Here is a 15023-nt window from a genome sequence, read left to right as displayed (position 1 = left end):
ATAAATACAATGTTTATTGATTATATTATGTATGCACTTTAGCACTTATTAATGATGTAGCGCTTATGTAGACTTATATTGCGTTGTTTATTGCAATAATGTTATAGTGGGTTTATTTGCGCACTTATTCAAACTTATGTTACGTTGTTTATTACTATATCCATTGTAATAATAATGTAATAGTGGGTTTATTTGTGCATTTAATCTATATTGTTTATCACTATGTAATTATGATATGATAATGCGATGATGTAGGCACTTCTACACTTTATTATTCCACACATCTGAGATCTTTAAGTCTCCATCTACATGGACAGCCACTCCTTTACTCTGTATTCCCTTATGGAATTGCACGGCAAGCAATGGTCTTGGATGAGCGCACTTTTTGCTGGGCGGTGACCTGGGCCCGACGACCGCCAGTTTCACGGCACGCTGGAACGCACCGCCATCATTACATTGATGGTGCTGGTCTCCTGCGAAGGGCCCTTATTGCGGTCATGCGCACAACGGATGGCGCGCTACAAACACCCGGTCAGGCGTCTTCCCGACGCAGCTGTGTATTGCGGCTAATTAGTCTACTGGCATGTAATTGGCTATATACCCCTATTTGTACCACATGATTCCCCATACCTAAACACGCCCCCTCAGGAAGGAATAACGAAACGTGCGTTGGGGTGGGAGAAAATGCTACCAGCACTGCTGCACTTCATGGGACCCCTAAGTATCACTGCGATTTTGATCCTAATATAGGTAATGTGCAATATATTCTATTTATGTTGGTTTATATATTTAAAAGATAGTCATATGAGATTTAGGATCAGGGTACTTATACCTGCCTCTTTGAATATATATCATATTAGATCATAAACTTTTTTATATGCCATATGATTACCATAGCAGGCACATTGCAAATTCACTATTGATCTTAAGAGGGATATTTACCTGGACGTATATTAATTTGTTGTGCTTTGGCGGCCTTTTTTCCTTTATTGTGAGACACCTTATAAATAATTGTATACAAAATTGGTTCATTTATTTTTAATGATTATATTAATAAACATGACTTTTTAACAAACTCAACTGATATTTCGGTTCTTGTGTTGTGCACTGGACATTGGTGATACGTCCATGTTCACGTTTGTGGATTTTTAGTGTTTTGAACTGAACCGTGTAATTTTTGGACTTTGCTCATGTTGATATCTACAGTATATTAGGGTTAGTAGTCCGGTAGCTCTGGCTGGCGGGATGATATTGGATATTATAGTGAATGTGGCTATGCGGAGTGGGCGGGGCTCTACACTCAGCTTTATATATATATATATATATATATATATATATATATATATATATATATATATATATATATATAGAGAGAGAGAGATAGATAGATAGCTATAATCATTATAATTTGTTATAACTAACCATAGTTATTGTAGTTACTATGGCCAGGCAGCGCCGGGCTCTTCAGCTAGTTAGAAATATAGTCCAGTGTTGGAATCCAACATAGACAACGCATATATAAGAACACTGAACTCACAACTGACTCTATAAACACTGGATAACACCAAAGACATACATCAAAGAGACCATAAGCTGTAAGGCTATGTGCACACATAGCAGAAAATTTCTGCTTAAAAACCGGACTCCCTTCCCAGAAACCGCGCGTTTTTTTCTGCGCGGTTTGCGTTTTTTCCCGCGCGGTTCCAGACCCATAGAAAAAGCCAAAAATGCGGAAAAATCCGTGAAATTAATGAGCATGCTGCGCTTTTTACCGCGAAGCGGTTTTTTCGCGGTAAAAAAACACGCATCAATATGCACAAAAATTGCAAAATGCATAGAAATGAATGGAAAGCTTATTTTTAGAGTTTTTATAGTGGATTTATTGGCAAATCCGCTAAAAAAAACCGCTGTGTGCAGTGCACACACCCTAAGGGCGGGGGTCAAAAAAAAACCTGCAAGGAAGGCAATTGTGTGTCCTGTGGTGTGGTGCCTTTTTTTCTACTCCATTCTGGACCCAAGACTGCCACCTTCAAGAAAGCATTGACATCAACAGCCATATGCATGTTTCTGAAGAACACCAAAGACTATGACCTGCTTGGATGGTACCATTATGTGGAGGGGATGAGCAATATATGAACATATTGTAAGAAAAGAAGGGGTGTAAAAAAACCAGGGCTGTGGAGTCGGTAAGCCACAGTTGCGACTCCGACTCCTGGATTTTATCAGGCTCCGACTCCGGCTCCGACTCCGACTCCTTCATAAATGGCCAATTCATAACAAATTTACTGTTGTAAAATATTACACATTGTGCTTATTCAGTTTCTCACCATCATATAAGTAATCAGACCACTTAGAGCAAAAACTACATTTATTAGAATACAATTAGAATATAGCAAATAACTTTTATAAACTTTTCTAAACTGTAAGTAAATATGCAATAATCACTTTTATGCAGTTAATAAGAAGAAATCTATAAATTTGTCCTCAGAAAAAGTATTGCCTCTGTCAGATCCTCCTTCATGGATGCCCTCAAATCTGATCTAATTATTTTGAGAGCAGAGAACAACCTCTCTACACTAACTTGTGTTGGTGGCAAAGCAGTAACCACTCAGGCAACATCTCTGACAATGTCAGGATACAGAGGAATCGCTTGTTGCACTTTTATTTTTGATGAACGGTCAAATTTCTCAATTTCTTTTAGTGCACATGAAAAATTCTGCTGAAATGTACTGGCTGTGTTCCTTGATGGGGATGACTCTTCTTCTATGCGGGAACGCTTTGCACGGTCCTTGTGATCCAAATATTTTTCGAAATTAAATTCTTCATCAGTTGATGATGAGGGTGAAGATGTGGCAGGACGACCAAATTCTTCTTGTTCCTCCTGACTGTTCTGCAACCCTTTCATCCTTACTGCTATTTCAAACAGAGCTTCTTTTCCTTTACTTAGCTGTTGATCATCTAGAAGAATCCGATGCATTGGGTCTACATAAACAGCTGCCAAAAGAATGTTATTTTGTAATAGTAGCTCCTCTCTCCGTTTCATTGATGTAGCAATGCGACTTGCAATTAACCCTCCTCTTTGGGACAGGCGAAACATCAGGTTCTTCCACTCCTTTAAGAAAATACCTGGAGTTAAGTCCTCTGCTTGTAATTTTTTAGTCGCTGTAAATGGGTGCTCTAGCAATTTTTCCAGCTCAGTCACCTGATTCCATTGACTTTCATTTAGCGTCAGTTGAGGGTTAGCCATGTCTACAAGAAAGGTTTTCAGTTCAACCAAGCGCTGAATCATTAAGTAAGTACTGCCCCCATCGTGTGGCTTGATCAATAATTGCCCCTTTTCCAGCACGTCTCTTCAAAATTGAGTCAACTTTATGGGTTCTGGCAACAGTAGCCAATTTTCTCACCTTGCCAATCAGTGCAGCAGCATGTCCTTCTTGCAGACTGTCTCTTATAGCCAGCTGTAGCGTATACACAACACAGCGCATGTGATGAATGAAAGAACATATTGACACAGTTTCAACAAGATCATCTAAACTATCATGTTGCTGTTCATCTGAAGCAACTTCAGTTTGCTCCTCAGTTACAATACTGTGTTCCTCTATTTCAAACATTTCTGTGTCTGTGGACCCAGAATGTTCTTCTAGCTGCTGGTCACCATCATTACTCTCATTCATTAGCTTAATAGTACTTATCATATTTGAAGCATTGTCAGTTACGACAGAAAGAACTTGCTCTTTTTTAAGTTCATAGTCTTGCAGAACCTTTTCCACCAAGACCTGGAGAAACTCACTGGTGTGATGAGCTTTGGTGTCTTATACTGCCAATGTTTTGGTAACTATTTCATTTTTGTCACAAACAAATCGGACATTGATGGCAAAATAGTTCACTCTGTGACGTGTGCAGGCATCCATTTTAAGAAACAGAAAGCGTCCCTTGAGAGTTTTTTTAAGTTCTTCCTTTTGTTTAAAAGCTTCTTCGATTACTAATTTTCTAATACTCTCTCTCTCCAGAGAAACACCAAGCTTGCGGGCCATTTCCCCATTCAGATACATAAAAGCTGGTCGTGAAAATAATGAAATAGGCCCACTATCCTTTACAACAAGCTCTATGATCTGTTTTTTAAATGTATCTACTGTCATTGTCACAGTAACTTTGTCACTGACAAAATATCTTGCAACTGATGGCTGCAAAGTTCTCTGCTCCTTTGTTTGGCTGGAAGAGCTGGGCACTGGTTCATTGGTTTGGATGCAGTCTTTCTCATCCACTGCTTTCAGTACTTCTGGATGAAAGCGCTGTAAATGTCTCTTTAGATTAGAAGCTCTGGTAGGAGCATTTTTATCTTTGCCTGAATATGCACTCATCTTGGCTTCACAGCATTTGTTTTCGTCTGGATCATTTGTCATACACTGACAGACAATGTTTTCTATCTTGAGTGATGGTGAAATGTTCAAATACAGCTGATTTAATGTGATGCTTCTTTGACATTCTCAGGTTTTTAATTCTGCACTCACAATCCAAATGACAATTGTTTTTCCTAAAAACAATTGTACAAAATTATTGCCAGGTCGTACAACTGATATAGTGGTCAGTAATACTGTTATTATTCCTCATGTACTCACAGTTAACTGATGCAAAGTTTGTTGAAAGGATAATACTTCTTACAGTCTTCCTCTTCTGAGTAGCAGGCAGCTGTGAGATGCTTGGAAGTCGCACACCTAGTATGATCTAGTCTAGAGGAGGAGCTTTACTACTAAGAATTTGCAACACATTTTCACTTTCAGTTTCATACATTGTAAGTAGGGGGGTTGGGGCAGCATGAGGTTAACCAAGTATAAGATTAGATAAGGGCAGTGGAGAACAGTGACACACAAGAAGTAAGAAATGTCTCTATCTCCAGCAGAACTGCTTATCACTGTTGTTCATAGTTTGATAGAACATATATATTTGAGTAACATTTATAAAATTCATATGAAAGTTCAATTATGAAATATTAATACATTTTTTTTAAAGCTGGAGTCGGAGTCGGTACATTTCTACCGACTCCGACCAAAACTAACTCCGACTCTGACTCCACAGCCCTGAAAAAAACCCAAAGATTATATGAGCCTTAAAAGATTCAATTTTTTAAACACTAAAAGCATACATAGAATAGTTAAAATGCATGTAATGCCAGAGGCTGCCATGTGTGTTGAGGCAGCAGGGATCTCCACTACAACACTGTTTCACATGTAAGTTTCCTTATCCATTATTGTATGTGCCCGTTATCTGTTACTAGGATAAGTCTACCTAAGTACGGCCTTATTACTTATAGGGTACATCTTCATACAATTACTTATTACTGTGTGTATTCCACTTCATCTACTTGTATGGATCCCTGACTCAATACATGGCAGCCTCTGGCATTACATGCATTCTAACTATGTATGCTTTTAGTGTTTAAATAAAAATTAATCTTATAAGGCTTATATACGCTTTGGGTTTTTTTTTACCCCCCCCCCCTTCTTTTGGTACATTATTATTTTGCCTAGTATATATTTACATTTTGTGTTTTCTGGATATACTGCTAATATATGAGCTATGTCTGACCATGTGACTGATACAAAGGTCCAAGAGGTAACATTCCTCCTTGCGGTGAGCAACATGTCAAGACTGACATGTCAAGGTGAAGAGACTTAAGCCGCAATGCTTCTCTGGGAAATGTGCAAATTGTCTCTTCAGAGAGGAAGAGGACGGGAACTCTAGTGGCACCTAGAGGAAGTAGCAATCCAAAAAGTCAATATCGACTCTCTAACAAGGCTTGTCAGATACCTTATGATAAAAGCAGATACCAAAATCTCAATTTGCAGACACTGTTTCAGGGTACTGCCATTCGTCAGCGCAAAGCATGAGAGGTTGAGAGGCTTCTAACCAGGATCCAATGGCTAACGTTTCTCCTTGCAGAGAGTGACATGGCTTGACATGTCAGTACCCCGAAACACAATGTTTGCGAATTGAGATTTTGGTTTTGGCTTTTATCCCAAGTCATGTGACAAGGCTCATTAGAGTCAATAATGAGTTGTAGGATTTCTACTTCCTATTGGTGGCACTAGAGTTCTAGTCCTCTTCCTTTCTGAAGAGACAATTTGCTATAAAGGTAGCACACCAAGTTAGTTAGGCAGTCTTCTTACTTCCCATCTTCTACCACCCTTTCCTATACCTTTCTCCTCTCGCACTCTTGTCCCTTAGTTAGATTTCCCTTATGCATGCCATTGTAAATAACTTATTTGTAATAAATCCCCTATTAAAGATCCAGTAGATCTTGTAAATATTAACTGGCACCCAAAAACTCAGCAGATTCTACATGCAGTCCCCAACTGGAGCAGCCATTCTGGCAGAAATGCACAGGAGTTGTAAGAGGAGCCTAATTCATTAAGAGATGTTTGCCTCTTAATTAGACACATCTTAAGGGTCTTTTACACATAGCGATATCGCTAAAGTGTCACCGATTTTGTGACGCAACAGCGATCTCGCTACATGTGACACTTACCTCCGACCGGCTCCCCCGCTGGATATCGCTGATCGCGCGAGAACGGGATGGTCCATTTTCTCATTGCCGACTTCCTGCTGACGCCAACGAGCGACGCATGGATGCAGGCGGAAGACGTCAGCAGAGCTGCGTGGGACAGGTAAGTAATGATTGCCGACCGCTGCTGCATCGCTGTTGAGATCTGCTTGTTTGGCAGCTCACTAGCGACCATTTAGCGATGCACCAGTGATCCTGACCGGGCCGTATTGTTGTTGGGATCGCTGGTGCATCACTAAATGTAACGGGACCTTTACTCCAGCACTGCCTTCATTAAGATTGTCAATCCTAATAAATTAGGCAATAAAGTTCTACAAGTCAGCTTGCAACTTCTGAATACCTTCCACAGACAGCACTATAGGCCTCTCCCCCACATTCAGCCCCAGTATAATTACACCTATAGCCTCTCACATATAAATACACCTGTGCGCTTACTGCCTGCACCACACCATCATATACAGACTAAAAGGGTCAATCCAAAAATAGAAAGTACGGTAATCGCTTATCCATGAGATATGAAATAGCTTGCTGTTTTGTTGGGGATCCAAGCTGTAATGGTCAACGTGTGACTGGACACACCGCCTCCAGCAGGGTGAATTTATATGATACACGCAACCCTGGATACACCGCCTCCAGTAGGGCGAATTTAAATAATAAGACGTGCAGCCAGATACACTGCCTCCAGCAGGGCGAATTTAAATAATAAGGGGAAATACCAGGGAAACAATTACAATTGGTGGGCCCTGCGATAGGGAACGGGGACGTGGAGACCTCCTGCACTCCCCTGAGTCAGTGTCTCTACACTCCTACCGATCCCTAGGCCAGTTCCGCATCGGGCGCCGATCAGGATACCTTTAAACCCTAGCTCGCCCTGCACCTACCCCTTTCTAGTGAAATGGCCGGTGCAGAGACTAATCCCACCACTGCACTGAAACACACATAAAGGAAAGGCACAAACAGGGAAACACCACTTAGCTTTGCTCTGTTGCTCTTGCTCCCAGCAACAGAGTCCACCACCAGAATGCAGCTTTCCTCCTGAATAGCTGCCACCAAGCTCTGTCAGAGCTGCAAGGAAATCCCCTGACTCCTTCCACACCAGGACTCTGACTGTGCCGCAAGGAACTCTCTCTAGCTCCTTTCTCCACCAAGGATGGCTGGAAATGAACACTATCACCAACCCCAGTGAGAGCACATGACACACCTTTAAAGTTAAGCCAGAGGAATCACACCTGTTAGTGATTCCCGTGTAATAACGCTAACCACCACCAGGAAAAAACTAGACCAAAAGACACCACTGTGTAATAATCCTAATGGCCACCACGGGCAAAACCAAACTTAAGCACACAGCTTAAGGAAAAAAAAGGTTACATGTGCTTTTAACTGTCATCATCCAACCTGGATCATGACACAAGCGCGGTGAGCTCCAGAGACCCAAGAATAAGCCTCTGGAACCCCAAGAACTATAAGACTGAAGGAAATAGCTGAGCACTGTTCTTGCCTTTCTTCAGAAATCTCATAGAAAACGAATAGAGCATTTGTCAAGCATGTTAACCTGTGCTCCATTCAAAACTCTACTATGCAGTGCCTCGTTTTTAGGTTTACTGGACAGACACCCAGCAATCACCTATTTTATAAATAATCCTTTAAGGCACCCATACCAAAGGGCAGTGTGCTACAATTCCCAAATGGAGAATTATTGGTTGCATTGACAACCATTTTAGTAGCCATCTGGTCTTTCGCATACGACAAGGTTGGTTCATCTCGTTTACTTTTCAGTGACAACAAGAAGTGCAGCAATATTTTTCTTCATTTTTGAATAACGACCTAGCATAATAAAACTTAGCAAGGATGGCCAGACGTAACTGCACAAAATATCTAAGGCAAACACAATATTCACATCTTTGTAAATTCTCTAATGTATAGACAATCAATTCAAGGCCAATCTACAACTTTGGGTAGAAAACCTCTTATAGGAAACAAAAGTTAAATTTACTAAAGCAATGAGACTGTAAATGTTATATATATATATATATATATATATATATATATATATATATATATATCTATATCTATATCTATATATATATATATATATATATCTATATATATATCTATATATATATATATCTATATATATATATATATATATATCTATCACAGAAATTTCCGATAAAGATATCTAAATGCTGTTGGTATAAAACAGCAACAGGGAATCAAAAAATATCTATTCCAGGCCTTTTTTTTTTTGCAGGATTTCACCAAGTCCTGTTTCGCACCAGCGCACTATTATACATCTGCAATATGGGCTTGTCAGTATTCCATCAGTGTCTGATACAAATTTGGCATCACTTGCTCATTTTTTTTTATACTATTGAACAAAAAGAATTATTGTTTGTCTAGAAAATAACACAAGTTAAAAAACTGATCAAAATGGTAAGTATTTGATAATGGAGAGGTCTGTAATTTTTATCGTAGGTACACTTCAACTGTGCAAGACAGAATCTAAAAATAAAAAAAAATAAAAAAAAACAGAAAATCACACTGTATGATTTTTAAATAATTAAATTGCATTTTATTGCATGAAATAGGTATTGAATCACCTACCAACCACCAAGAATTCTGGATCTCACAGATCTGTATTTCTTTATCAAGCCCTCCTACTCTTCACTCATTACCTGTATTAACTATACCTGTTTAAACTTGTTCACTGTATAAAAGACATCTGTCCACACAATTAATCACACTCCAACCTCTCCACCATGACCAAGACCAAACAGCTGCCTAAGTACACCATGGACAAAATTGTAGACCTGCACAAAATTGGGATGGGCTACAGAAGCAAAGGCAACAACTGTTGACACAATTATTAGAAAATAAACAAGATGACTGTGATTCTTCCTCAGTCTAAAGCCTTCTTCTCACATAACGAGATCGCTGAAGTGTCACCGCAACAGCGACCTTGCCAGCGATCTCGCTACATGTGACACGCAGCGGCAACCGAACCGACCCCCCCGCTGGATATCACTGATCGTGCTTGAATGTCTGGGGCCATTTTTTCATCGTCTGCGGCCCGCTGGCCAGCGCGCATCGCTGTGTTTGATGCCGACGAGCGACCTTGTCGGCGACGCAGAACTCAGGGACGCAGGTGGGAATCATCTAAAAAGCTGCTGTGTGACAAGGTACCAATGACCGGCGAGGTCGTTAAACGGATCACCGAATCGTTGCTGCGTCGCTGAAGAGATCTGCCTTTTGGCAGCTTACTAGCGGCCATTTAGCGACGCACCAGTGATCCTTACCAGGTCATATCGTTGTCAGGATCACTGGTGCGTCGCTAAGTGAAACAGGACCCTAAGGCTCCATGCAAGAACTCGCATCATGGGGTAAAAATGATTTTGAGAAAGGTCAGGAATCAGCCCAGAACTACATTGGAAGACCTGGATAATGACCTGAAGAGAGCTGGGACCAGAATCTCAAACTTTACCATTCATAACACTATGCTATCATTAATTAAAATCCTGCCAGGCACGCAAGGTCTCCCCAGCTCACACCAGCATTTGAAGCTTACCAATGGCCATCTGGATGCTCCAGAGGTGGCATGGGAGGTCATGTCAGATGAGACCAAAATAAGAACTTTTTGGTATCAACTCCACTGCCCATGTTTGGAGACAGATGAAGGATGGGTACAACCGCAAGGACACCATCCTAACAGTGCAGCATGGTGAGGGAAAAAATCATACTATGGGGGTGATTTTCTCCAAAGGGGACAGGACGACTGCATCATATTGAAGGGAGGTTGGGTGGGTTCATTTATCATGAGATTTTGGCCAACAACCTCCTTCCCTCAGTAAGAACACTGAAGATGGGTCATGGCTGGGTATTCCAGCATGACAACGATCCAAAACACCCAGCCAGTGCAATTAAGGAGTGGCTCCGTAAAAAGCATTTCAAGCTCCTGGAGTGGCCTAGCCAGTCTCCAGACCCGAGCCCAATAAAAAAAATCTTTGGAGGAAGATGAAACTCAATGTTGTCCAGCGACTTCCCGGATACCTGAAAGATCTGGAGAAGATCAGTATGGAGGAGTGGAGCAATATCCCTGCTGCAGTGTGTGCAAACTTGGTCAAGAACTACAGAAGACATCTGACCTCTGTAATCGCAAACAATGGTTTCTGTCCGAAATATTAGGTTCTGTTTTTCTACTGTATCAAATACTAATTTCATGCCATAAAATGCAAATTAATTCTGTAAAAATCATGCGAGATTGTCTGGATTTTGCTTTTAGATACTGTCTCTTACATTTGAAGTGTAGCTACAATACAAATTACAGACCTCTCCATTCTTTGTAGGTGAGAAAAATGCAAAATCTGCAGTGTATCAAATACTTATTTTCTCCACTGCATGTTTGAATTTTCTCTGCTTGATTAGACAAAAAAAATCCATTAAAAACAAAAATTGCACAACAATAATGGGTTGCAAACGTGTGTCAATTCTATGATACCCCAACGGAAAAATACTTTAAACACGGACCACGGTAAAGAATAAAATCACATTTTATTAAACAAACCAGAAAAAATGGTATATGACATAATAGAATTTGGTAAAAGTGAGACAAAACCACAGATGAGGGGACAAGGTGGAAAGCCTGGACCAAAGATAATATATACGCTAGAAGGCACAAAATTGGTGGGTATGAGCCAAGTTCACTGATGAAAATCAGGAGGTATACAGAGACACCTGACAGTAATATGGACACAGTATACCCTATCAAAGTATGTGCTAATCAATACATAGGCATGGTTTAGAGTGTGCACATAATCCATGTAAAGTACAAAGGTAGTCCAGGGAGGAAGCATCTATATGAGAAACGTACGTCGGGTATGGTGAGCACACTCTTTAGGTATGAGATGTTGAATAACATGTGACCTTCACTTCACTATATAGGGATTTATACTGGTCTATATAGGGATTTACTTGGTTGTGTATACGCTCTATTTGGCAGATACCACGTCGCCTCATCTGTGATTTTTCCTCGCTTTTAACAAATTCTATTATGTCATATACCTGTTTTTATGGTTTGTTTAATAAAACGCAATTTTATTCTTTACCTTGGTCCGTATTTAAAGTTTTTTTCGGTTGGTGTGTCTATTACGTATACTTTAAGGCATCTAAACATATCATTTTTATTACAGGTGTTTCAATTCTATGATACTCACCAAAATAATCATACATGCTTGTGATATAAAAAGTAAAACCATTACATTATCATGTTTTAGCATCTGTAAATTACGGTAGTAGACATAAATAAGTGCAGAAATACAGTTTGGCTAGAATTTGATTATGGCATCCTAGGCACAGGACATAATGATGTTGTAAATGCATGTTTTAAAAGCTTGTATTTCAGCACCATCTTGTAAGTGCATAACAGCGTGAAAGGCTAAAAAAACAAGCACTAAACTTGCCACTCATCCTGGAATGGTTTGTTTAAAGGAAGTTAATGAGGGTATAAGGACATCCAATCTGTTACCTCCTAGATTAGAACACAAGAAACCTCACTAAAACACATAAAAGAAACAACTGCAGCAAAACATACAATCAAAACAAAGGCATCATTGTCAAACGATTACAAAGTAGACAACAGAATAAGAGATGGGTTACCTTTTGCTGGATTGACTTGTATTCCTGATCTATAGAGCATCTCTTCATTTTTCCAATCCCCGTTTCTAACAACAGTTTTCAGTCCGTAAAAAACAACTAACGCAGCGGCAGCATAAAAAATTAGGCTTTTCAGAAAGTTTTTTTGGGCCTTTATATAAAGAGCTCGGGCCCCAACAGCTATTAGTAAACAGAACCCCATACTGGGAATATAAAGTACGCGCTCTGCTATAACAAAGCCAACATAGAAAAATAGGTTACTAGCGGGCACAAAGGGGATTATCAATAGAGATAAAGCTAAAACAACAATGTTTTCTGTAGAAGGAAGTTGCAATCCATGGTTAATATGGTTTTCTACACCATTTTCAAGTTTTGAGACAATGGTAGTCCTCGGCTCAGAGTTCTTGTATTCTAAATCTGATTGACAGCTATGGCCATTAGTATTCTGCTTGCCATTCATGAACACTTTCCCATTGCATTCTTTTTTTGTACTGGAGCTCTTGAGACTTGTGTAGGCAAGGAGGAAGAGCAAGACGTAAAAGGCCACAGTGTGTATATTCCTCCAGTCGATGACTGATTTAATCAGAGGCACAGCATCCATCGACCAATCAAAGCTGAGCGTGTCAGGGCAAAAAAGGAGCCAGAGGTTCTTAGTTGACAAGTATAAGAAGGTCATGGTACGTGTGAGTAAAATTTCACAATCCGCAGCTGGGTTGTCAGAATTAGAAAAACTTGGTGGTGTGTTACCCATCCAGTAAAAACGAGTACCAAGCAACAAGACTCCACAGGCAACCAGAAGTCCAATGCTAAGTATAAGAATCCAGTTCTTGCCCTGTAAGCAAATTTATTACAAAAGAAAAAAAAAAAACAGTGGTTAGTCAAAAATCTATTACAAATGTGATACATCCAACAGCAAACAATCAAAATGGACAGAGCAATCTAAGTTCTATACACACAAGTATTAAACACCAAAAGGATTAACCGCAAACTATACGGAATAAAATATTCATGTATCATTTAACTTAATCATTAGAGAAGATTGTTTGTTTGTTTTTTTTCACTCTGCAATTTTGATGCAATGATGTGCAGCCAAGAGCTCACGTAGGAAGTGAGTTAAGGACCTTAATTTTTAACAAAAGGTATGGGATCTCACTGTCGGAACCCACATCAATCAGAGATTTATAGAATCTCTACTCTGTATGTCACTTGCGTCTGGGATGAGAATAACTCTTAAGAAGCAAATTGGTTTCAGCAAATTGGTTTCAGCACAGTAGTCTGGCAGTCTGACGGCCAAGAGAAAAAAAAAAGAAGAGATTTCAGCTACAGTGCAGGATCATGGCTCATTTAACCATAACAAGCCCAAGTCCTGATATAGCATATCAGACAAGAACACTACCACCACCATGCTTTACATAAACAGAGAAAACCAAAAACAAAAAACAAATATCCTAAAGTAAAAAATAAATTGCAAAAATTGCATGAAGGTAGTAATAATAAGGGTATTTAGTAAACATAATTTTGATCAGAAGATTGTACAAGCCATCCCGCCACGTCAAGGCAACCCTTGTGGGACAGTCGTAACTCTTGTATTTAAAACCTTTCCACTTGTCAAGTGACATAAATGTGAACAAGGACCAAGGGACTGAACCACCAGTAAAGCATAGGTCAGACAGAATGGATTTCCCAACTCAGAAACAGGGCGGTCACACCCTTATATGCACAGAATGCACAATTTACTTTTTCAGCTCAGATCTAGTTTCTCATTTACATAAACTAAGTAGACTAGTTAGAATATGACAATTCCAGTCCAAAATATGTTTTGGGTTAAAATAAACTGTCCATTTCTTTAACTGCAAGTTGAAATTCTAAAAATTGTGTTCGAATAGTACTGCATCTTGGTCATCACCGATTAAACCAATCTTTGGTGTTTTTATGCCACCTTCCCGCCATGCTTTAGAGATCCACACTCCCACATGTCAAAAGGAGGAACAGATTCTAGTACAAAGGAAATGTTCCAAAAAGAAAAATTTGGACAGTTCTTCATATAATTTGTATTTGTACTAGGATCCATTCAAACATCTGAAAGGAAAAATATATTTAGGCTGTGTGGCCACGATGCGATTTCTAAGCATTTTTGCCGCGATTTTCTGCGCGAAAATGTTTAAAAATCTTGTACAGAACGCACCCCATGCATTCCTATGGCATTCCACACATGCTGTGCTAATGCTGCACTTTTTTCCGCGGCGGAAACGCATCGCGGAAAAAATTGCAGCATGCTCATTCTTTTGTGCGGAATCGCAAAGAATTGCCGCGATTCCGCACCCATAGGAATGCATGAGAACCGCTTACTTCCCGCACGTGGCTATGCCCACCATGCGCAAAGTTAAGCATCTCATGTGCGGTTGGTACCCACGGTGTGGAGGAGAGGAGACTGTCCTCCAGGCCTTGGGTACCATACCCCTGTAAAAAAAAGGATAAAAAATAAAAAAAAAATCGGGGTATATTTACCTTCCGACATCCCGCGCTGCCATCCCGGGCCTCAGCGTTCCCAGTGATGCCTTGCGGCAAGGTCCTGTGATGACGCGGTCTCGTGAGATCGCTATAGCAACGCGAGACCAATGTCATCACAGGTCTCGCAAGGCATCGCTGGGAACGGGATCGTCGCAGAGACTGCGCGGGACGTCGGAAGGTAAATATACCCCGATGTTTTATTTTTTAATTATTTTTTACATTCTTTCTTTTACTATTGAGGCCGCATAGGCGGCCTCAATAGTAAAAACCTGGTCACACTTGTCAAACACTATGTTTGACG

At 40.1% G+C, this 15023-nt stretch overlaps 1 protein-coding gene across 3 annotated transcripts in view; it reads right to left on the bottom strand.

The window, feature by feature from the left end:
* The window catches only part of TMTC2 (transmembrane O-mannosyltransferase targeting cadherins 2), a 454418-nt gene that overhangs the window by 209071 nt on the left and 230324 nt on the right, over window positions 1-15023 (bottom strand). For all 3 annotated transcript variants that reach the window (XM_073556991.1, XM_073556990.1, XM_073556989.1), the window contains exon 3: window positions 12215-13043. In XM_073556991.1, the coding sequence (XP_073413092.1) occupies window positions 12215-13043 (829 nt within the window). The remainder of the gene's footprint in view (window positions 1-12214; window positions 13044-15023) is intronic.

The sequence above is a fragment of the Dendrobates tinctorius genome, unplaced genomic scaffold (genome assembly GCF_039654945.1).
Source record: "Dendrobates tinctorius isolate UK_male_01 unplaced genomic scaffold, ASM3965494v1 ptg000241l, whole genome shotgun sequence".
NCBI lineage: Eukaryota > Metazoa > Chordata > Amphibia > Anura > Dendrobatidae > Dendrobates > Dendrobates tinctorius.
This window is presented reverse-complemented; position numbering and strand designations above follow the sequence as displayed.